The following is a 25538-nucleotide window of genomic DNA, read 5'->3' as shown; positions in this document are numbered from 1 at the left end:
TAAGAACTCATGGGTTAAATCCTAGAGCTGTTTTCCCACCCCACTTCCAATCCATTTGCCCCCAGAAATTTCCCACTCCTAAGACCAAAACTAACCCCAATGTGTTAAGCCACAGCATGGCTTTCTTTGAGGAACTTCGGTTGTTGTAAGACTTCCCTACGGTAAAGTCCTCTTCATGACTCCCCTTGTCCCTCAGCCAGGACATAAAAATGGATGGTTTGCACAAATCACATTTATTTAGGGATAATTTATCAAAAGAATCGTTTGGGTTGGTTTTTATATCTCTTTCATTCTTCCCAATAGCTCATCCACAAAGAACACTGTCCAAGTGAAGGGTCTCATCCGACAGCACACCTGAGGCCGGTGCGGCAGCTCCGTCAGGTTCCTCCATGCCAGTGCCCCACACCAGAGCCTCCCAGCCCACGTTCCACCCTCCCTTCATTAGGCCTTGCTCCTCCAAATCTGTCCAGTCTTTCTGCCAGCCTGCAAATCCTCCATCTTCAGTCCTTTGGCCAAGGAATAAGGCAGGAGGACAATTGTAGGGGGGAGAGTTAGGAGGTTAGAAATAACTGGTACTGCAGCTCAGGACACATAGAGTAGATAGAGTCTCTTCCACTGTGCTTGGAAAGATAGATAAGCTCCTTTCTTCTCAAAAAGCTTGCTCTGTTTTTAGCATTTCCTCAGCTGACTTTTTTTCAAGTGGGTTGTTCTGTGTTGACCTCATAGAAGGCCAAACTGGGTTCTGTGGAGGAAGAGAAGAAAGAAACAAAGCACAATTGTAAGAAGCATTTCAATAATAAATAGCAGCTACCATTTATTGAGGGGGCAGTGGTGGTTCAGTGATATAATTCTGGCCTTCCATGCTGGAGACTCGGGTTTGATTCCCAGCCAATGAACCTCATATACATCCACCACCCGTCATCTGTCGTGGAGGCTAGCATATTACTATGGTGCCGAGCAGGTTTCAGCAGAGCTTCCAGCCTAAGATGGACTAGATTGAAAGGCCTGGCAATCTGCCTCCAAAAACCAGCCAAAGGAAACCCTATGGATCACAATGGTCCCATTCACTGTGCATGGGGTCACCATGAGTTGGAGGCCAACTCTATGGCAGCTAGCAACAACATAACACCATTTAATGAGCTCTTTCCAGGTGTCCTGTCCAATACGGAATTTCACATGCAATACCTCCAGTGATCCTCACCATCAGGGATGTAGGTTATTATTATTTCCATTTTATGGATGAGAAGACTGAGGCTCAAGAAGCTAAGTGACCTGCCCAAGATCATCTAGCTGTAAAGTCAGAATCAGGATTTGGACCCAGATCTGTCCAACTCCAAAACTTATGATCTTAACCACAGTGCTGTACAGGCTCAGAAACAGCATGGCACCACTTCATTTAAGTAAAAATTAATCAACTCAACAGAAAAATCAAGTGGTTCTTCCTTACCCCTACACCTAGGGTCTCAAACTAGTGACCTGCAGGCCAGAATTCTCCCACAGGCTTATTTAATTTGGTACATAGTGTTTTAAAACAACTTGACCAGTCCCTGAAGGCCTTTGAGTTTGTAGCCCTGGCCTCTTATTGATCCATTTCAAGAGGGCAGAGATGCTGTTTTCCACAGAGTTTAAATAGCAAGCACCTGTGACATAAAAGGTTTGTGCTTGGCTACTAACTGAAATGTTGGCAGTTCAAATCCACCCAGCCGTGCTGTAGAAGAAAGGGCTGGCGATCTACTTCCAGAAAATCAACTTGTTGCCGTCAAGTTAACTCCGACTCATGGCGACCCTATGTGTTACAGAGTAGAATTGCTCCATAGGGTTTTCTTGGCTATAATCATTATGGAAGCAGATCACCAGGCCTTTCTTATGTGGTGCCACTGGGTGGGTTTGAACCACCAACCTTTAGGTTAGTAATAGAGTGCAAACCATTTGCACCACTCAAGGACCTTTCTATCAGATTATAGCCATTGAAAACCCTATGGAGTGCAGTTCTACTCTGACACTCATGGGGTCGCCATGAGTTGGAATAGACTCAACAGCAAGGGGTTTGGTTTTGGTTTCGCACTGAACATAAGGGAGGTAGCTTCAAAGTCACTATTACATCATCTCTATCTCAGAGACTTTCTGCAAACAGTGACACCCGAGTGGGTGAAATACTTAGCAGGAGCCACAGTGCAACTGCATCAGCACGTCTCCGAGGTCCAGGATGAGGGCTGGCAGTTACTGTAACATCACATGGCAATATTGGCAAAAGGATGTAGGGGGAAAAATTACTATAAGCAACTGAAACTTTAGAGTGCAGCTAATGTTTCACTTGGTGGAACTGGGCCAGGCCTCTGATCTCACACTTCCTTGGCAGAACCTTTCCCTGCTACAATCAGCTGGGAGTCATGTGTCATAAATGCCAGTGCAACAGGAACAAACACATCCGTCCACAATTAGGAAGGGCCAGTCTTCCCTGCATCTAGCAGAACACTGCTCCCTTAATGGACATGGTGCCTATAATTAGTCCACAAATAGTGTTGCTTTCACTGCCGGCTAACTCCTTTTGTCCCTACCCCTACTCGCTCCACTACTAGGTGCCTTTTCTAGGTGCTGTGCTTAGGTCCCCTCTTGCTGTACAAGAGAAAATATGAGTCAGACTCCATATTACTATACGAAATTCAGCATGCAGCCTGCTTAGCAGTTAGACTATGTCAAGGTATAATAAGTCCTGGAATTTAAAACAACGACAACAACAACAATGTCGACCTTTTGATAGGAAGGAAAACAACTCCTTGCAAGGAAACACTAGTCCAAGGATCTTAACATGCTCTTCTTATTAGATTGTGTTTAACCAGGGGTCACCGGCTTGGTTACCAAAGTCTGCGTTATGTTGAGGGGAGGCCTAGAAAGTGGAGTCTGGTGTTTATTCAGGAGTTCCTGGGTGGTGCAAACAGTTAATGTGCTCAGCTGCTAACTGAAAGGTTGGGGGTTTGAGTCCACCCACAGGCTCCTCAGAAGAAAGGCCTGGCAATCTACTTCCGAAAACTCAGCCATTAAAAACCCTACAGAGCACAGTTCTACTCTGACACACATGGGGTCGCCTTGAGTTAGAATCAACTCCATGGCAACTGGTACTGATAAGGCAGAAGCACTTTCCCTATCCCAGATTAAGGTGTCTTTTTTACCATTAAAATTAATAATCTCCAGCAATGACCCTTAAGCCTCAAGAGCAGGTGTGAAGGTAAGTTTATACTACTCTTCTGTCCATCAGAGCTTCAGATTTTTTGACATTCCTACTACTTAGAAAAATGTTTGACCTCAGCAAACAGCCTCCCCAGGTGGCCTAGCCAAGTGGTCTGTCCAAGAGTTGGCCGTATCCCTCCCAGCTCCTTCTCCCTCCTCTAGAAACCAGGCTCAGTTTGACCCAGAATCATTCTCACCATGGTCATGTAGGTGGCCTCTGATTTCCCAGTCAATTCCTCTTCCTGGATCACCTCCTTTGTACTTATCGAGGAGTAAATGTGTTTCTAGAGGGAAAAAATGGTATGAAAGTTTCTTAAAATCAAGAGAATCTTATGATGTCAGAAAAAAGTTCATCATTCCTATTCCCAGGGCATCAACCACCAATATCAGCAGATTCAGACAGTTATTGAGAGCTAGAGAATTATCATCTATAATGATAATTCATTTTTCAGGCTTCTTGAAATTTCACTCATTAGGAAAGACCACCATCTTACGAACCAAATTCCTTGCTTCAAAAGCGAAACATCCTACTTGTACACGAATGTTCATTGCGGCACTATTTACAACAGCCGAAAGGTGAAAACAACCCAAGTGTCCATCAACAGATGAATGGATAAACAAAATGTGGTATACCCATACCATGGAATATTATTCAGCCTTAAGGAGAAATGAAATTCTCATACATGCTACAACATGGATGAAACTCGAAAGCATTATGCTGAGTGAAATAAGTCAGCGACACAAAAGGACAACTATTGTATGATCCCACTTACATGAAATATCTAGAATAGGCAAATGCATAGAGACAAAAGTGGATTAGTGGTTACCAGGGGCTGGGGGAGAAGGAAAATGGGGTGCTATTGCTTAATGTAAGGAGCCCTTCTCCTATAGGGTTGCTATGAGTCAGAATCAACTCGACGGCTATAGGTATTGCTTACTGTGTACAGCATTTACATTTGGGGTGATGAAAAAGTTTTGTAAATAGACAGTGGTGATGACTGCACCATATCGTGAATGTAATTAATGTCACTGGATATACACTCAAAAATGGTTAGAATGACAATTTTAAGTCAAATATCTTTGTTTGGGTGGGGTTTTTAGGTAGCAGTAAGGAATGCTTATCTTGACAAATTATTTGTATTATGTGGTTATTTCCTTCGAATTGAATTCCTGGAACATGGCATTAATCAGCAGCTAATTGTCATTGTAGCTCTCAGAGGGCATGTATGGCAGGGACCCTTAGTGACTCCCTGACTTCTGTGAGGTCAATGGCACTTTGTGATTCACATTCCTGTCACTGTTCAGGGAAGCAATGTCATCCAGTGATAAATCCTTGGTCTTCTGGAGGCCCCTGTACCATGCTGGGAGAACGTCTTACTCTTGGGACACTGTCCAAAAGATGGAAATGTAGCTATTTGAAGAGAAGTTTAAAGAGGAAAAAACAAAAAAAAAAGCAATAGGATTTCAAGGCAATGAATCCACTTTCTCAACCCTTAAAAACCAGTTGCTGTCAAGTAGACCCAGACTCACAGTGACCTCCCGTGTGTCAGTGTAGAACTGTGCTCCATAGGGTTTTCAATGGCCGGTTTTCGAAAGTAGATTGCCAGGCCTTTCTTCCAAGGTGCCTCTGGGTGGACTCAAACCTCCAACCTTTCTGTTAGCAGCAGAGCTTGTTAACCACTTGCACCACCCAGGGACTCCTTTTTAATCCTTAGTAGCCCTTACATATAGCTCAAATTATCATGGAGGAAAAAGTCCTTCTTGGTCCTTTCTTTCTAAAGTTCCTTGTTACAGATTGAATTGTGTCCCTCAAAAAGATATGTTGAAATCCTAACCTCTGAGAACTATAAATGTGACCTTGTTTGGAAATTGAGTCTTGACAGATGTTATCGGTTAAATGAGCTTGAGGTCATAGTGGAGTAAGGTGGGTCCTAATGCCACCTGCATGGTGTCCTTATAAAAGAGGAGAAAAGAGACAGAGAGGGAGACAGAGGAAGCATGGCCATGTGAAGATACATCTACAAGCCAAGGAACGCCCGGGCCTACCAGAAGCTAGGAGAGACAAGAAAGGATCTTCCCCTAGAGCCTTTGGAGGGAGCATGACCTGACCAACATGTCCATTTGGACTCCTAGTCTCCAGAATTGTGAGACAATACATTTCTATTCCTTCAAAGCTACTCGCTTCGTAGTACTTTGTTAGGGCGGCTCTAGGGAATGAATACACTCCCTGAATATTGACTCTTAACCATTAGCTTCTGAATGCATCATAATAATTCTCCCTTATATTTACACAGTGCCTCATATATTACACAATACTTTCATATCATTTTATTTGAACCTTACAAACAACCCTGTAATGCAGGCAGGCAGAGCTTTTTGTCCTTATCCTCCTTCTTGTACGAGAAAACTGACCCTCAGGGAGGTGGCAGAGCTGGGCTTGAACCCAGACTTTCTAATAACTCCAAGTCCAGCGCTCTGGATCCTCTGCCCACTACCAGGATCCACTGCCCTGGCCTGGTCTGGCCCGCCCCACCCCACCTCATTTCACTCTCAGAGCTTTTACTGCAGGGATAAAGATTTCCGGAGTGCCCATTCCGTGCCAGGCACGGGCGTGCGTACTGAGACCTAACAGTGGGTAAGACACAGTTCACAGAGCAATGAGGACAACACGTCATCTACCTCGGTTTCAGCCTGGGTCACGCACCCTCACTGAGCAAATCAGCAAAACAGCAGAGTTCTTCTCTTACCTCTGGGTTCACTTTCTTTGTGTTCTCCAGGTTTTTCACCAGGGTTGTAGAATTCACTGAACTGCAAGGCATGAAAAGCAGGTGGGATTAAACAGCCAGCGCTGTACATTCAAAGGTGCCGACCTGGGGCCCCCACATAGGTTTACAAGGAGGGAGGCTCTGAAGGAGGAATAATTAGTTGTTCCAGATTCTTACATCCAGTGTGACCCAGCTCACCTCGAAACCTGAGAATGCATATCTTCTAGTGCAGGGCAAGAAGCCAGTCTGGAGAATAGTTCAGACTGAAAAACAGCCTCTACGCCCATCAACTTTCTGTCCATAACAGGAAATACAATTTTAAGTGAATGAATAGAGAGGGGCCGTGGGGTTAGACTCCTTCCCTGGGAGGGAGAGGTGACACATTCTGTGTGTTTAGGCTGGAGTAATGTAATTCCCTTCTCAAGTCAAGAGGTGTGGAAGCCAATTAAACAGGACATCAGCAGCCACTGAGTTTGGCTGTTGGCCATAAGCTGCTTCACATTGTCACTGCTCTCAGCTAGTCTTGGGGATCCCAGAGAGAACACAAGCCCCCTGAGAGCTGGAAACACTTCCAGCAGACCCAACCCAAAGGAAAACTGCAAACCTGCAAACCTACCACTCCCTCCTGACTGCCAGGGATGTCTCTGTCCTTCCCCCTAGCAAATCAGCTCTTAAAAAAGACCCGGATCCCAGGCATTTATACCGAAGTATGAATCATATGTCAAGCGTGCCCTTCAACCGGGGACTTTTGCACTTTAAGCCCCCTGTCTAATTGTAGAGATGTTGCCCTTTTTAGAGATCTTTCAGGCAGTGTCAGCAAAAATCACGTCCTATGGTGAGGGCCTGGTCACCAGTCTACAAGGTCAGCTCAGAGGTCAGCAGTTCAGTCCACCAGCCGCTCCTTGGAAACCCTATGGGGCAGTTCTACTCTGTCCTATAGGGTGGCTATGAGTCGAATCGACTCAAAGGCAGTCGGTTTGGTTTTGGGGTTGGGCCTGTTCTGGGGCCAGGCATGTGCCAGGTATTACCCCATCTTCTTTAACCTTCAGTTGTGAAGTGTTAGGTTGGGGACATCTGCGCTTTACAGGTGGGAATTGGTGAGCCTGAGAATCTTTTAAAAACTCTCCCTCCATCAGTACCTTGCACCATCCTAGGAATGTACTAGGTGATCATAAATGTATTCAGGTAGCTTCTCTCTGGAGCTCAGTCCACTTTATCACCCACTCGGCATTCCTGAGGCCTAAGGAGATGTAACTGAACCAGCAGGGGGCAGCAGAAGCTCAACAAGACAGCAGTCCAAGGGAGGAGGCCAAGCTGAATTATCCCCACAAACACCCCAAGCTAGGAGCTCTGGCCCCTTCCCGGGCGGTTCAGGTCAGCCGTTGTTGGCCTTTGATCTCTTGATCATTTGCCATCTGTATTCGCAACTGAATATGCCTTTCTTTTTTTTCTATTTTGGCCTCAGGTAAAGCTAAAATACAAATCAGGGTTAAAGCTAGAAAAGAAACCATAGAGATTTTTTTCCCAAAGTAGAAACATTTTTATTGTATTTATTGATTATCAAGTTATATATTCTTTTTGTAAAATAATTCAAATAATATAGAAATGTAGACAGTTAAGAAGTTGATGTAGCCAGTAAACTCCCCACTCTTACTGGTCCCACCTTTTCTTTTATCCCAAATACCACTGTCATTAACATTTTACAATTATCCTTCCAGACTCTCTCAATGCAAGCGTAAGTATTCTCACACAAATAATTTAGTACGTATGCTGCTGAAGTGAGCATTAATTGTCTTTTTTTTACAAAAATGAGATCATACGACATATTCTATAATACTACCCCTTGTCATTACACACAGATGCATCTTACCCTTTCTAAGGGTTCTACAATATTCCATTGAATAGGATATCAAGTCATTTAATTATTGCCCTTCTGATAGACACTGAGGATGATCCAATTTTTAATTTTAATCAATGCTGCAGTGATCATGCTTATACACAAATCTCGGCATACCAGTCTGATTACATTTTTTAGGGTAAATTACTAGACAACTGTTGCCCATCATTTTGAGGGGAAGCGAGGCCCACAGGGAGGAAGCGATTTGTCCACAGTCTCTTAGCAACCAGATTAGAGCTGACACTGGAACCCAGGTTGTCTAATTCTTGGTTCAGTGCTCTCAGGACCCTCAGAGCAAGGGTCCTTAAAGAGGCCAACAGAGTCCAAAAATAAATCGGAGAGCCCTGCAGAGTGGGATGCAGACCTTGCAGGCACCAGTGCTGTCTGTAGAACCCATGTTCCATGGGGCAAGAGGACTCGAAAGTCAGCATTACTTAGTCCTAATGGGGGCCCCTGCCGACTGACACTATTTCAACAAGAGACCATTTGCCCTACCATCATATTTCCTCAGTAGCTGATAAACTGAGGGATGTGGACCTGCCAACAGCCACTGAAACACAAGTGTCATGTCAGAGCATCTGAACATTTCTGAGACTCTTGGAAAAACACTGATGAAAGTCAGGCCTTTAAAAACACACTTCAACAATAAATTTAGAATCTGAGGGCAACCACTCAAAAATTCGCCTCTCTTACAATTCAGAATGAAACCATTTAAAGAAAACCACTATCAGTCCTCAAGATCTAAGATTCTATATGAAGTGTATAGCGTAGATAATTCAAAAATCATCTCGGGCATTGAATGGCACTATTGAGCTCTTGTATAAGATTTCTCTCTTTAATTATGCTCTACTTAGATCACCATTTGTAAAGGCGTTTGTCATCTTGGGATGATAGGAAGGCAAAGGAGGGAGGTGTGGGACTGTACAAGGCTTCTCAGGAGCACACTGTGCAAACGGAGTGGGGTGACTACATGAATGACATCTATTAGATAACCATAGATGGTTCTATTTTAAAAAAACTTCAGTGAACAACCAAATGTCCATCAACAGATGAATGAATAAACAAAATGTGGTGTATACTTACAATGGAATATTATACAGCTGTAAAGAGAGATGAAGTTCTGATGCATGCCACGACATGGATGAACATTGAAAACATTATGCTAAGTGAAATAAGTCAGTTACAAAAGGACAAATACTGTGTGATCTCACTTATATGAAATAAGCAAATATATAGAAACCAAAGATTATTAATGGTGACCAGGAGTGGGAGGAAGGGGGAAAGAGGGAATTTTTGTTTGGGGGCATTGAGTTTATGTTAATGGTGGTGGAGTATTTTGGAAAAGAATAGCAATAGTGGTGGCACAACATGAAAAATGTAATCAATGTCACTGAATTATAAACAAATAAAAATTTTTAAAAGTACTGTTGGATAATAACCCAAAGTGTAAAATAAATATCCATGAAAAAAAAAAGAATACCTCAGTGAAAATGGTAGTTATGGCCCTATCACTCTCTGTCACTTTGGGTTAGAGGAGGTCCTGCACCCCCAGCCTCCCATCCCAAGGGATGAGGGCAGTCCTGTACCTCTTATTCCTGTGGGTCCTCTTCATGATCAATATCAGAGCAGCCAGCAGCAGGATGGTGGTGCAGACAATGCCCACAATGATCACCAGATGATTATTACCCAGGATATCAGGTGTCAGGGTTGCTGGGGTCACCAATGCTTGAGAAAGCAAAAAAGCAATGTGAGGGACTCAGTACTCCAGAAAAGAGCTGAAAGTCCCATAGTTCAGGCAAAGGTTCTACACTAAGTACCAAGAAGCAGCCAGGAAGAGCAGGAAGAAAGCCAGACTTTAAGCCGTATCAAGACATGGTAACTCCAAATGCCCCCATGGATTGAGAACTGAAGTCTGACCCCTTGTTTTACCCCTAAAATGTAGATTGAGGTGAGTAGGAGCGGAGGCCAGCAGCATGTCCCCTATGGTAGTGTTTCCTTTCACATTAAGAATTCTATTTTTAAATTTAGTTTACCCAACCTGGAAAGAATAGGCATTTTAGATGCTGCTGACCTTTCTATGGGCAAGTGATTGTTTCCACAAGAATACATGGTATGACACTCAGCCCCATAGCCATGATACCAAGCAAGGCCTTAAGGAGACATTCCACCTTCACTCATTTACTCTAAATATACATATTGTACATACAGTATAATATAATAACAACAACAAGACAAATATTTGACTGTTGTTAGGTGCTGTCAAGTCCATACTGACTCATAGCAACCCTATGTACAATAGAACCAAACACTGCCTGGTCCTGTGCCATCCTCACAATCATAGCTATGCTTGAGGCCTTTGTTACAGCCACTGTATCAATCCATCTCATCAGGGTCTTCCTCTTTTTCGCTGATCCTCTACCTTACCAAGCATGATGTCCTTCTCCAGGGACTGATCCTTCTGCTAACATGTTCAAAGTACATGAAATGAAGTCTCGCCATCCTCGCTTCCAAGGAACACTTTGGCTGTATTTCTTCCAAGGCAGTCCATCATATAGTCAATATTCTTTGTCAACACCGTAATTCAAAGGCGTCAATTCTTCTTCAGTCTTCCTTATTCATTGTCCAACTTTTGCATGCATACAAGGCAATTAAAAATACCATGGCTTGGGTCAGGTGAACCTTAGTCCTCAAAGTGATATCTTTGCTTTTGAACACTTTAAAAAGGTCTTTTGCACCCGGACAGCCTTATAGCTCAGTAATGAAGTCACTCCTCAGGTTTATCTTCAGCCAAAGATTAGATAGGCCTATAAAACCAAACGACACTAAATGGGCACACCAGCACAAGGGCAAGGACAAGAAGGCAGGAAGGGACAGGAAGGCTGGTAATGAGGAAGGTCGAGAAGGGGAGAGGGTTGACATGTCATGGGGTTGGCAACCAATGTCAGAAAACGATAGGGGTATTAATTGTTTAGTGAGAAACTTGTTTGCTCTGTAAAACTTCATCTAAAGTACAATTAAAAAAATAAAAAAGAAATCAAATGATGCATTGCATTGGGCAAATCTGCTGCAAAAGGGCTCTTTAAAATGTTTAAAAAAAAAAAAAAGATCTTTTGCAGCAGATTTGTCCAATGCAGTACATTGTTTGATTTCCTGACTGCTGTTTCCATTGGCATTGATCGTGGACGCAAGTAGAATGAAATGCTTGACACCTTCAGTATTTTCTCCATTTATCATGATGTTGCTTATTGGTTCAGTCGTGAGGATTTTTATTTTCTTTATGTTGAGGTGTAATCCATACTGAAGGCTGTAGTCTTTGATCGTCATCAGTAAGTGCTTCCTTCAAGTCCTCTTCACTTCTGGCAAGCAAGGTTATGTCATCTGCATATTGCAGGTTGTTAATGAGTCTTCCTCCAATCCTGTTGCCATGTTCTCCTTCATACAGTCCAGCTTCTCAGATTATTTGCTCAGCATACAGACTGAAAGGTGTGTGAAAGGATACAACCATCACACACACCTTTCCTGATTTTAAACCATGCAGTATCCCCTTGTTCTGTTCCAATGACTGCCTCTTGGTCTATGTGCAGGTTCTGAATGAGCACAGTTAAGTGTTCTGGAATTCCCATTCTTCATAATGTTATCCTTTATTTGTTATGATCCATACAGTTGAATGCCTTTGCATAGTCAATAAAACACAGGTAAACATCCTTCTGGTATTCTCTGCTTTCAGCCAAGATCCATCCGACATTAGCAATGATATCCCTCGTTCTACATCCTCTTCTGAATCCAGCTTGAATTTCTGGAAGTTCCCTGTTGGTGTACTGCTGCAACCATTTTTGAATTATCTTCAGCATAATTTAACTTTCATATGATATTGTTCATAATTTCCACATTCTGTTGGATCACCTTTCTTTGGAATGGACACAAATATGGATCTCTTCCAGTCAGTTGGTCAGGTAGCTGTCTTCCAAATTTCTTGGCATAGACAAGTGAACATCTCTAGCACTGCATCTATTTGTTGAAACATCTCAGTTGGTATTCTGTCAATTCCTGGAGCCTTGTTTTTCGCCAATGCCTTCAGTGCAGCTTGGACTTCTTCCTTCGGTACCATCAGTTCTTGATCATGTACTACCTCTTGAAATGGTTGAACATCGACCAATTCTTTTTGCTACAGTGACTCTGTATTCCTTCCATCTTCTTTTGCTTCTTCCTGGGTCTTTCAATATTTTGCCCATAGTCTCCTTCAAAATTGCAACTCGAGTCTTGAATTTTTTCTTCAGTTCTTTCAGCTTGAGAAATGCTAAGCATATTCTTTTGGTTTTCTAACTCTAGGGGTTTGCATATTTCATTATAATACTTTGCTTTGTCTTCTCGAGCTGCCCTCTGACATCTTCTGTTCAGCTCTTTTACTTCATCAGTTCTTTCATTTGCTTTAGCTTCTTTATGTTCAAGAGCAAGTTTCAGAGTCTCTTCTGACATCCCTTTTGGTCTTTTCTTTCTTTTCTGTCTTTTTAATGACCTTTTGCTTTATTCATGTATGATGTCCTTGATATCTTCCCACAACTCGTCTGGTCTTCGGTCATTGATGCATTTGGTTCATTGCATCAAATCTATTCTTAAGATGGTCTCCAAAATCAGATGAGACATACTAGAGGTCATATTTTGGTTCTCATGGACTTGTTTTAACTTTCTTCAACTTCAGCTAAAACTTACATATAAGCAATTGATGGTCTGTTCTGCACTCGGCCACTGGCCTTGTTCTGACTGATGATATTGAGCTTTTCCATCTCTCTTTCCATAGATGCAGTCAACTTCACTCTTGTGTTTTCCATCTGCTGAGGTCTACATGTACAGTCACCATTTATTTTGTTGAAAAAAGGTATTTTCAATGAATAAGTCATTGGTTGCAAAATTCTATCATGCGATCTCTGGCTTCGCTTCTATCAGCAAGGCCGTATTTTCCGTATTTTCCAACTACAGATCCTTCCTCTTTGTTTCCAGCTTTTGCCTTCCATTTACCTGTAATTATCAATGCATCTTGACTGCATGTTTGATCAATTTCAGATAGCAGAAGTTGGTAAAAAATCTTCAGTTTCTTCATGTTTGGCATTAATGGTTGGTACGTAAATTTGAATAATAGTCGTATTCATTGGTCTTCCTTGTAGGCGTATGGATATTATCCTATCACTGACCATGTTGTACTTCAGGACAGATCTTGAAATGTTCTTTTTAAGATGAATGTGATGCCATTCCTGTTCAATTTGTCTTTCCCAGCATAGTAGACCATATGATTGTCTGGATTCAAAATGGCCAATACCAGTGCATTTCAGCTCACTAATGCCTAGGATATCAACCTTTACGTGTTCCACTTCATTTTTGACAACTTCCAATTTTCCTAGATTCATACTTTGTACATTAATGGATGTTTGCAGTAGTTTCTTCTAATTTTGAATCATGCCACATCAGCAGATGAAGGTCCCAAAAGCTTGGCTCCATCCACGTCATTGAGGTCAACTCTACTTTGACGAGGCAGCTCTTCTCCAGTCGTATTTTGAGTGCTTTCCAACCTGAGGGGTTCATCTTCTGGCACTATATCAGACAATGTTCTGCTGCTATTCATAAGGTTTTCACTGGCCAATTTTTTCTGAAGTAGACTGCCATATCCTTCTTTCTAGTCTGTCTTAGTCTGGAAGCTCTGCTGAAACCTGTTCACCATGGGTGACCCTACTGGTATTTGAAATACTGGTGGCATAGCTTCCAGCATCACAGCAACAGGCAAGCCACAGTAGGACAAGCTGACAGATGCATAACATTTGACTAACTGATGCTAAATAAGAACCATATGTACTTGTTCCAATTTACCTACAAATCTGACTTAAAGACAGACTTAGGACTGTATCTCATTCGTAATCTGGAGACTGCCTGTATACCAAATACCTCCTTGGTGCCAGACATTGCCAGACACTGAGGTTACAAAGGCGAATGATGCATAGTCTCTGGCTTCAAAGAGAGAGACAAACATGTAAACAGAAAACCACAGACTATTACAGGTGCTGTGATAGAAGTCTATATGGGGTACTGAGGTCACAGAGAAAAGAGTAGGCAATCCTATGAGAATTTGACAGCAAGATGGGAATTTACCAGCAAAAGTTTTAAAGCTTAAGCTGAATCTTAGAGGAAATGTCAAGTTTGTTGAGCAGATAACAGGGGGAAGGACAGGGGGAATGTTATGCATTAGTCCTGGGGACCTGATAGGATGGGGCTTTTAGGAACTGGCAACAGTCCAGGAGGTCTGGAGCACAAGTTGCATTTGTGGGTATGATGAGAAATTAGGCTGGATAGCTAATAGTATCCAAGTCATATAGGGCCTTGATTATCTCAACCAGAAGTTTGGCTTAGAGAAGCCACTGAAAGAGTATATGTAGTGGAATCAAATGCTTGTTGAGATTTGAAATTTAGAAAGATGGCACTGGTAGCAGCATGAAGCTTGAATGGTGGTGGCTGAGAATGGAAGCAGAGACTGGCTAGAGGCCAACAGGCAAAGCCAGAGACTATGATGCCAGAATTGAGGTGGTAGTGATGTACTGGTAAGAAGACAGATTCATAAGTCAGCAGGACTTGTTGACCTGTTAGATTAGGGGTCACAGCAAAGGGAGGAGTCAAGTATAACTTCAAGGCATCCAGTTGGGCACTAAATGATGTTGGGTAGATGGGCTGGGGAGATGTGTGCTGGGGTAGGTTTGGGCATGTTGTCATTGAAGTACTCATTGAAACATGCAGGTGGAACTGACCAGAAAATAAGTGTCTAATACTACTGAGGTAAAGAAGGCAAAGGCTGAGCAATTAGATGCCCTTGGTGATCTAAACTAGGGTAGAGGTGGAAGCAGAAGCCAGAATGCAGTGTCCCAAGGAGTTAACGGGAGATGAGACAGTAAGAAACTGAATACAGCCTTCAGGCAAGTGATTTTGCTCTGTCAAGAAAGAAGTATATCACTGCACAACCCTGACTATACTAAAAACCATGGATTTGAACCCTTTATATGGGTGAATTGTATGGTTTGTGAATTATATGTCAGTAAAGAGGTGTTTTGTTTAAAGAAACATGTAGGATGAAAACTAAAGTAGACTAGGACACAAGGTAAAAGAAAGGGTTGAGGATGTTTATACACCGAATGGTAGAAGCCAATGGAAAGTGAGAACTTAAAGATCCTGGAGAGCCATGTTGTGAGGTTTCTGAGGAGGAGGTGCAGATGCAGCCTGAGCACAGGGGCAGGGACAAGCCCAGGGCAGAAGGAGCTCCCTCTGCCTCAGGATGGCAGGGCAGAGATAAGAATGGGGGCAGATGTAAATATGCTGTGGGTGGGGAAGGCTCAGAAGTCAAGTGAACTCCCACTAACGGCCTGTATTTTCTCTGTGAGATGGGAGGTAACACTCTGACAGTGAAACACAGAGAGAGAGTGATTCTTCAACAAATCCATCTGTTCTGCTTTCTGCTCCAGCTGGAACCCTTTGCCATTAACAAGAAGGTGACTCCATAGACTTAAGTCTCTGGCCTGTAGTATCAAGGTACCATTCCATCCTCAGCCCCATCCCCCTACCCAACTCCAACCAACCACAACCAACTGCTGGGGGCCTGAGCAAGAGGCAAAGTCCACAGGCCACATCCTGGCTGCTAACTGTGTTTGTTATGTTTTAACTTCAACTCCTCACTTGTCAACCTCTGAAACAACACAATTGACTCTTTATTCTCAGACACACCGCAGGCCTTAAGGCACACTGTTTGCCAAAATACAGAACCTTGATCAGAAAACCCCTCCAGTTTTGGTTCTGGTTCCTTCCTGTTTTCTCTCAGTTCCTTGTTGCTCTCACCAGCTCAGGATCATTTTCCTTTCAACTACAGAGCATACAGCATTTCCCTTGATGCCAAGAAAAAATGACTTTGGACATCAACCCCAGTTCATCTCTGAGCTCCTGTGTCTTTAAATTGGCAGACAACACTGGCAATGAGTGGTGTCGGGCATAGGGTAGGTGAGCACTAAATATTATCTCCCTTTTCTTTGGCCTACCAACAGGGCCAGAACTAGGGTAAGGCAAAAGAGGCACCTAAGACAACAAATTTAAGGAAGCACTCACTCTCCAGTTCTTGTAAGTACAGGGTCAGCACCTGAGCAAGTGCCTCCTTAAATTTTGCACCCTAGGCGCCTCTCTTGCTTCACCCTAGTCCTGGCCCTGCCAAACAGCTAGGAAGTCCCTCAGCCCTCCCCAACTAAGTGTTACATACTTCTGGGCTCTTTCAGGATCACATGCAGCAGAATAGTTTTCTTAAACTCCAGGTTCCCCAGGTAGATACTGCAGGTGTAGTTTCCTCCATCAGACTCCTTCACTCCTTGGAGCATGATGGAGCCATCATTGCGGGAAATGTCCCCTGCCAGGTTTACACGGTTCTGGAAGCGTCCCCAGTTCTGAGGGAACCCCACAGGTACCTTGAGTTTGGGGTAATATTGCAACACAATCTCCTTCTAGAAGGGAAAGGCAAAAAGTATGAGGGAAGGTGGGGTGGCAGTGAGGGGATTTCAGGACTCACAAGCCTTGTTATGTGTAGGCAGTAAAAGGTATTATCAGAAAGGATTAGATAACACAAAGTCATTTACACACAGCGATAATGCCTAAAAGGAAGACTACCACCAAACCAAGAACAATTGTTAAATCTGAAGAGAGGAACGAGGAAAATGAGAATGAGACACTTTCACTTTTCACATTTCTCCAGTAAAAAACAAAAAGTACACTTTTACGTTTTAATGACCTTTTCAGTTGGATTTCCAATAGATACCTGAAACATGTCCGTAGCTGAACTCTTCATTTTTTCCCCCAAACAGGGTCCTTCCAGTCCATCCCATTTTGATAAATGACAGTGTCTTGTTCCAGATGCTCAAACTAGAAGTCTTGGAGTCATCCTTAACTCCTCTCTCAAACAACTCACATCTAATCCTTCAGCAAATCCTATCACCTCTACCTTTAAAATGTATTTCAAATCTGGCCACTCCTCACTTTCTCCACTGTTACCACTCCAGTCCAAGCCACTCACATCTCACCTGGATTCCTGCAATAGTCTGCCTGGTTATTCCCCCATTGTGCCTATTCTCAGCAGAGTAGCCAGATGAGCCTTTGGAAACATAAGTTAAATCATGATAATGTTATTTCTCTGCTCAAAACCCTCTAATGGTCCCCCATTTCTACTCAAAGTACAAGGTCCTATATGATCTAGTGTACCCCCTCTTTTTCTCTCTGGCTTCCACTTCATTCCAGCCACATCACTTCATTCCAGCCACATCAGCCTTCTTGCTGTAGCTTGAGAACTGGTCTCAGGGCCTTTGTACTCGCTGCTCCCTATGCCTGGAACACTCTTCCCCCGACATACACATACTTCGCTCCCCTTCAGACCTCTGCTCAAATGTCACCTTCTCAGTGAGGCATCCCTAACACCTGTATAAAATAACAACCACCATAACCTGGTATTTCCTATCCCCTTTCCCTGCTTTATTGTTCTCCATAGCTTTTACCATTATTATTACACTTTTTTCTTCATTATTTTATTTCATAATTCCCTCCGTCTTGATTATAAGTCCCGATGTGGGCAGAAGTTTTGTCTTTTGTTTACTATTATATTCCTCGGTGCCTAGAAGAGTATTCACCACAAAGAAGATGCCTAAATTTTGTTAAATGAATGAATGTTGGCATTTTTCATAAAAGCATGCACATATTATTTACCTTTAAAATGCTTTTAAGAAAAGGTCATTACCTACAGACATAAACACAAATGGAGAGAACATGACGTTTCATTTCTTGTGATTTACATGCACAATCTCAAAATGTCAACCCTCATCCTATTTCCTGCTGTGAGTCACTTGGTGGATGACATTTAAATGCATGACAAGCTCCCAGGGGTGAACCTGGGACTATGAATAATTCCCTATATGCCATCTTGATGCTACCCTTTCTGACCCACTCAGACACATAAAGGAATCAAGTGAGTGTAAGTGACTTTTTTTATAGACATGCCCTGGAGTATGTTTTAATTTATGAAAGTTAAATCTTTCATCAACTTTGCACCTTAACTTTTATTAATAACAAATTACCTGGGATGTACCTCAAAACACATCTTGACCCATAAGGACATCACCACACCATGGTTGAGAGCTACTGGTCAAGTAAAATAAATAACTTGCTGTTTACTGCTTCACAGAGTTCCCATGAAATGCCTCTTACTTTGGCTCCTGGAAACTACTAATCCCAACATTTCAAGCATCCATGAAGACAAAGAAAATTCTCTCCTTAACATAAATAAGGTAATGGGGCATAGAAGAAAACTAACAAAAATAACCCCAAATCACTATGAAGTCATTCATATGCCTAGACCATAGCTTTCCTGGATAGACCACAAAAATCATCCCCTTCCTTCTCCCATGATACTCTCAAAGAGAAGGGAGAAGACAAAGAAAACTAAAATGCTAAAATGTAGTGGCCAAGTCAAGTACAAAATGTTCCCAGTGACTATCTCTTATCAGTGTCTTGACAACCCCAAAAGTTAAGCAACATCATCATCATCATTATCATCGTCATCGTCATCATCATCATCATCATCATCATCACCATCATCACAGTCACCTTTCTCATCAGGAAGCTGAACTTGCTAGGAGGAGCTCCAGTTCTGACAGGCTCCAAAGCCCAAGTTCTTACAACACCATCACACAGCACCTGGTAACTACATTCTCCCTCTCCCCACACTGCCCTGACATCACTGGCCAGGGGCTTCTACTACGCAGTGATGTTTCTTCCTCCTTACCGTGGCATGCTCTCCTGATGAGAACACCCAGTCTAACTTGGTCATACGTTTCTCTTCTGTGCTCTGGAAAACACACGCCATCTTAGTTGAATCGCCCACATGGACCATGAGCTCTGGGAATAAAAAAGAAAAGGAAGTCAAACTCAAGGTATAATCTGTAGAAGCTGAAGGTCTTCTGGAAGAGACAAGGTTTAGCCAAAGAACCTCAGCAGCAAAATCAATGTCTCTACCAAATACTGCATACATCCCCTCTACAGATGATCCATATGGTCCTGTGTAGACAAAGTACTCAGAGGCCTTTCACTCAAAACCAGCATGGCATCCCTGAGGGTAAGAGAATACCCTCTAGCTACCTACATTTATCAAGTCTGAGGGTTTCTGCTGTCTTCACACTGCAATAAACACTCCCTGGAGCCCTGATGGCGCAGTGGTTAAGAGCTCAGCTGTTAACCAAAAGGTCAGTGGTTCGAACTTACCAGACGCTCTGCAGGAGAAAGACGTGGCAGTCTGCTTATGTAAAGATTTACAGCCTTGGAAACCCTAGGGGGCCACCAGGTATGAATTGATTCAATGTCGGCAGTGGGTTTGGTTTTTTCAGAAACCAAACTCTTTGCCGTCAAGTCGGTTCTGACTCATAGTGACCCTATAGGACAAAGAACTGCCCTGTAGGGTTTCCAAGGAGCAGCTGGTGGATTTGAACTGCCAATCTTTTGGTTAACAGCTGAGCTCTTCATCACTGTGCCACCAGGGCTTCGGGTTTGGTTTAGCCCCTTTTAATTCCCTTCTCCTCACCTTTTTCCAACTCCTCCCCCATGAATCCCAACCCCACATCAAGTTTATACTAAAGAAAGTATGGAAAATCTTGAAGTCTCCATTTTCTGTTCACCAACTTAGATACCCAGTTCTGTTTAACATAAACAGGAAGTGAAGAGTTATATAATTCTCATTCTTATATAAAACCCCTGGGTCTCCTAGATGAAAAACAGAATCACTGGTGACTCTCTTTGACTCCTTTTATTCTTTTTTGTAAGTTGTCTTAGGATTTGCTGGCCAGTCCTGGCTACAGTACAAGTCACAGGACTCCTTGATAATTAGGCCAAGGCAGCAGATAGCTCTCCCCTTGACTTTTCTTTCTGTTTCAATCCCTGCCCCCTCCTGACTCCCACCTGACCCCCCTTCCCAACTCCTAGGTTCTTTCTTCTGCCTGTTTATTTGTCCAAGCAGCCTGACCCCACATATGTTTATTGCATAAATCATTTCAAGAGGTCCCTAAAAAAGAAAACATTAGATGTTTCTAATTTTTCAGTAATGCTCTACACAAATCAACCACAAAGTCAATTAAGAAATGAAAGGCAGGTGGTATCTAGCGAGGCACAAGCCTAGGTCTTAACTGACAGAGTTCCTTCAAAAGAGAGTCAAGGAAAGCTCACAAGGGAACAAACGTAGGGAATAAGCTGATCTTTTTATCCAAGCTGTTTCCCTGTGAGAACATTAACTTCCTGCCCAGCAGGAGGGATGCATCATGTGAGGGAAACAAAAGAAAATATCATAAACTCCACGCTCTATGGAGGGAATTATTTCAAAAGTAATAAAAATTCCCTCCAAAGAATACCAGTAGGGAAGGCTGTTTGTTGTTGTTGTCATGTCGATTCCGATTCACAGCGACCCTGTAGGACAGAGTAGAACTTCCCCATAGGGTTCCCAGGCGCCTCCCTCTAAATCCATCAGCACATTAAGAGCTGAACTCTATGAAAAAAATACAACATCCTGAGTCCTTTCAATGCACCAGGCATGTGCCAGACCTAAGTGGTGCATCGGTTAGTCATTACAGTACTTTGAGGTGTGTACTATTACTGTTCCATTTTACAGATAAGAAAACTGAAAGAGCCCAAAGCCACATGGCCAGTCAAAGGGAGAGCCCATACTCAAACCCAGGCCTAGGTAAAGACAAAGTCTCAGCTCTCTCACTCACTACACTGTACCATCTCATGTAAGTGAGGGATGGCTGATTCTACAGAAGAGTACAGGAAGCTACTCCTATTTTCATTTGTAAGAATATTGTCTATAATGTTTAAAATAAGAATGAGAAAAAAATAAATTGAAGTACTAGAATCATAGAAAAATTTAAAACTAAAGGGTAAACTTGTAGATAAAATGATAGAAACGGCAAAAATGGAGTTCCGACATGGGAGGAGGCAATCTCTCTAAAGGGAGTTGATTGTGTTTCACTAGGCCACTAGAAAAAGTTGTTAGGGGTTGGATCTATTTCCTCTTTGGCTGTACGGGTGAAAAAAAATACAGATTGCTCCATTGGCTACTGGGGAAATATTTGACTACCTTTAAAGTTGTTCTAGCCTGTTTCCATGGATTCTTCATCTCGTTGTGATTGTTGCCTTTTAATGTCCTCTGTGCCTCCTCTAGGAGTCCCTGCGTGGTGCAAATGGTTAATGTGCTTGGCTTCTAACCAAAAGGTTGGAGGTTCAAGTCCACCCAGAGGCTACTCGGAAGAAAGGCCTGGCAATCTACTTCAGAAAAATTAGTCATTGAAAATCCTCTGGAGCACAGTTCTACTCTGACACACATAGGGTCACCATGAATCGGGGTCAACTTGATGGTGACTGCTTTGTTTGTTTTTTGGTGTCTCCTCTAAGCAGGAATAGGTGCCCATTTGGTAGGCCATGCATACTGACAAGCGTTCAGCCACAGCATTAGAAAACAAAGGCAGAAAAAGGAACACAGATAATCCTTGAGAACCCAGGCATCTGATTCATTTTTTTTTCCCTGAGAACCACAACCTTGGAATAAAGAGAAAAATGGCAATGGAAAAGAAAAAAAGTAGGAAAAAATAGGAAGAGGGGAAAGAGGATAAATCACATACTTCTTCTACAACTCTGTTTTTTAGAAATCGGATTCAAGTGAGGGACTTTCACTCAAGAATTGCATTTATTCAGCAGTCATTGATTGCTTACTCTGTGCCCGGCACCGTGCCCAGGGCTGGCCGGGGGGATAAAGAACACAGACTCAAGTGAGCAGGGAAGACGCATTGAACAAGTGTGATGAGTGTCACAAAGGAGGAAGGAGGATGCTCTGGAGGAACTCTGTAAAAGAGAGGAGGCCGAATCTAGCTGCGGGACCAGAGCCTAGCTCCATAACTAGACTGCAAGTTTTCCTGAGGCCGTAGACTGTCCTTCCATCTCACACTCTGAAAGAATGCATCTAATTCTGTGCTCTCAACTTTTTTTTAAGCAGAAGAATCCTTTCTTCAAACAAAATCTTACTGGAAGCCCAACCAATAAAGCAGGAAAAAGGGAAACAACTTTCCTTTTGGTTGAAGTGGAGGTAGAAGCCCTGGGTCCCACCTGATGAGGTCTTCTCCCAGTCCTCTGCCCCTTTCTCACCCTTTGTGATGCCTAAGACGTTCAGCATTTAAAAGTTCCACAGAGTAGTTTCCAAATCACCAATCTTCTGAAGCCACTTCCTCCATTTACAGATTGAAAAATTAGGTCCAAAGAAGTCCGAGAGACCTGCTGATTTCTTTTCTTTTCCCCAGAACACTTAACACAGGTGCCATAAAGCATGGACATGGCATCAACGCGAAGAAATGATGGGAAGCGTCAGAGTATAGTAAAAAGAACATAGACTTTGTTGTCAGAGGTGCCTAGGTTCAAGTACAGTGAAAACTGCAAAAGCCAGAACCTGTGTAAGACGGAAACCTGCCTGAAAAGGAAAACTCAAATATTTTCCACTAATAGAAAGTGATAGAAAAGTGATCAGACTGTACCCTGTCAAAGGCGGAAAACTTGTGAGACCTGGAAAAACAACGCCGTCCCGTGGAGTCCTGGCTCTCACAGGTTTCACTGTACTAAATATGCCATTTAATAAGTATGTATCCTTAGGCATTTCATTTAACCTCTCTAGGGCACAGTTATATCATCTGTAAAGTGGAAAGACCAATACTTCCTTCATGGGGTTTTCATGAGGATGAAATGTGTTTAAATAATAAAATAATTATCACCATTATTTTTTTAAAGAGAATCATTTATTGGTGATGGAATATTGGGCAACAGATACGGGTGATGGTTGCATGTCATGATTAATATAATCGATGTCACTGAATTGTACATGTAAAAATACTGAATTGGGAAATGTGTTATATATCTATATATACACATATATATAAAACCAAACCCATTCCCATCAAGTCGATTCCGACTCATAGCAACCCTATAGGACAGAGTAGAACTGCCCCATACGGTTTCCAAGAAGTGCCTGGTGGATTCAAACTGCCAGCCTTTTGGTTAGCAGCCGTAGCACTTAACCACTACACCACCAAGGTTTCCATACATATATATACATGTATATATAATAAGTAAATAAATACATATGGCGAGAAAGACAGAGAGGATTACAAAGAAAAAAATAAGTAACTGACCTCTAAGGAAACCCTGGTGGCACAGTGGTTAAGAGCTATGGCTGGTAACCAAAAAAAGTTGGCACTTCAAATCCACCAGCCGCTCCTTGGAAACTCTATGGGGCAGTTCTACTCTGTGCCATAGGGTTGCTATGAGTCAGAATCAACTCAATGGCAACAAGTTTTTTTGTGTGTGTTTTTTTTAAGGAATCAAAAATGAGAAACAGTCATTTTAGAATTCTTCCCTCTCTTCTTTTAAAGTCCAATGCTCTGGATAGTCAAATGATACTAAAGATAACCTTGGATCATGGTTTACCAAAAAAGAGAGAGAATAATTTATTGAGGACCTACTCTGCAGTAAGTACCGAGCCCAAAGCCTGGCATTTGTGAAGCAAAATCTGTTCCCTTCCGAGCGTGTTGACATGTCGTGGGGTTGTTAACCAATGTCATAAAACAATATGTGTACTGACTGTTTAATGAGAAAATATTTGTTATGTAAACCTTCACCTAAAGTAGAATTTAAAAAAAAAGGACAATAAGCAAATATTTTGACCGAAAATTCTTTTTTGGTGTAACTGCATATGTCACCTTCAATCAAATGCTTTGAATAAATGTTTTATGTGCAATATAAAAAAAAAGATCTGTTCCCTTCCCTCTTTGCACCTGGAATCTCTTGCCCCTCAGCCCTTCTCTAAATAAGCAGCTGTGTACCTTTGGGCTCCTCTGGTATTACATGCAGCACCACTTCTTTTTTGAACACCAAGCTCTCCATTTTGAGGCGGATTTCACACTTATAGGTTCCTTGGTCAGCCTCTTTCACATCTTGGAGCAGGAGAGAACCATCATTGCGTGAGATGTCCCCCACCAAGTGCACACGATTCAGGAAGCGCCCCATAGGCACGCTGAGGTTGGCATAATAGTATAGCACATATTCATCCTAAAAGGCAATAGAACATTGGGGAAAATCAAAAGTCAGATGTACCTGACTTGGATTCAAAAGACCCTGTAATATGGAGGCATCCTAGCCGTCATCATCATCCTGATCAAAAAGTACTTGGTACCCAGTTAATAATAATAATAACGTGCCAGGCAGTATTCTACTCGTACACGGCTCTGTCATATATTTTATACAAAGGCAAATGGAAAAATACGGTCCACACATTTTTATACCCTACAGTTTAAGGTAAAACGTAACACCTCTCTGAAGATCACTCTGAAGATTCAAACTCACAACTTTTGAGAACTATCTCCCATTTTCATCCTGTTTTCTGACCTGGCCCACAGATTAGATGTTATTCAAATGCATGGCTCAACAGGGGGGCATGAGAATTCCCAGCGTGATAGCTGTCACTCCTCTCCTTCCTGTCCTCCTCAAGGCAGCAGAGCGTAAAGGAGGAGAAGGAGTTATCATCAGGGAATGATTGCAGGCTGGGGCAGGGACCCCTGGGAAATTCTTATTTCTGCTTACACCATGGGTATATCCCTCTAATAATAATAAGTAGTAAAAAAAATTTGAGTGACAGTAGTTTTATAGGAAGAAGTTCCTGGGTGGTCCAAACAGTTAAGCACTCAACCACTAGCTAAAAGGTTAGTAGTTTGAACCCACCCAGAGGCACCTCGGAAGACAGGCCTGGTGATCTGCTTCCGAAAGGTCACAGCCTTGAAAACCCTACGGAGCAGTACTTCTCTGCACATGTGGGTCACCATGAGTCAGAATCAACAGCCACTAACAACAGCAACAGCTTTAGAGGGATAACACGGAATATGCTCTGAGTTACAAAAACTATTTCATTTGTAAACACTGAGACTTTATTATTGGTCACAAATTATTTAGGACATATTTCACAAATGATCCTGAGATACAAGTATTTCCATGGAATCTCTGATGAGGCTAAATTCACTGTTTCCTCCTCCAAAGAGTTTCCATGAAAGACTGCTCACCCGACCGTGCTGCGTCTGCTAATCCCAACACTTCGAGCAGCCAGGATGGAGCAAAAGACCATTCCCCAGCACACACATGGAGCAATGGGATGCTGAAGGAATTTGCTCCTCCCTACCACAAAAGATTATTATGACACCATTCTTATGCCTAGGCCATAGCTTTTCTGTCTAGACCCCAGGAAGCAACCCTCTCACCTACCTATGCTACTTTACAAAGGCAGAAGGAGAAAGAGGAGAAAAACTGAAAGAGCTTTATGTGCACTGCCTAATCAGCCTCTCAACAATCTGAATATTAAGCATTATCATTCTTATAACTACCTTCGCCTTCACAGATCAGGAAGCTGAAGCTCAGCAAGGTTGAGTAACTTGCTCAGCTGTTACACAGCCAAGTGGTTACACAACCAAGTGACGGAGGCTAAGAGGAGGCTCAGTTCTGACAGCACCTGACAACTAGAT

At 42.6% G+C, this 25538-nt stretch overlaps 1 protein-coding gene across 1 annotated transcript in view; it reads right to left on the bottom strand.

Moving 5' to 3' along the window:
- Positions 1-214: 214 nt before the first annotated feature.
- The window catches only part of JAML (junction adhesion molecule like), a 32894-nt gene continuing 7570 nt past the window's right edge, over positions 215-25538 (bottom strand). The window contains exons 4-10 of the mRNA XM_023739955.1: positions 23853-24078; positions 18731-18843; positions 16169-16406; positions 9477-9615; positions 5976-6036; positions 3426-3512; positions 215-742 (exon numbers count right to left, since the gene is read on the bottom strand). Of these exons, the coding sequence (XP_023595723.1) occupies positions 650-742; positions 3426-3512; positions 5976-6036; positions 9477-9615; positions 16169-16406; positions 18731-18843; positions 23853-24078 (957 nt within the window). The 3' untranslated portion in view covers positions 215-649. The remainder of the gene's footprint in view (positions 743-3425; positions 3513-5975; positions 6037-9476; positions 9616-16168; positions 16407-18730; positions 18844-23852; positions 24079-25538) is intronic.

Source organism: Trichechus manatus, unplaced genomic scaffold (genome assembly GCF_000243295.1).
Source record: "Trichechus manatus latirostris isolate Lorelei unplaced genomic scaffold, TriManLat1.0 scaffold00143, whole genome shotgun sequence".
NCBI classification, from domain to species: domain Eukaryota; kingdom Metazoa; phylum Chordata; class Mammalia; order Sirenia; family Trichechidae; genus Trichechus; species Trichechus manatus.
This window is presented reverse-complemented; position numbering and strand designations above follow the sequence as displayed.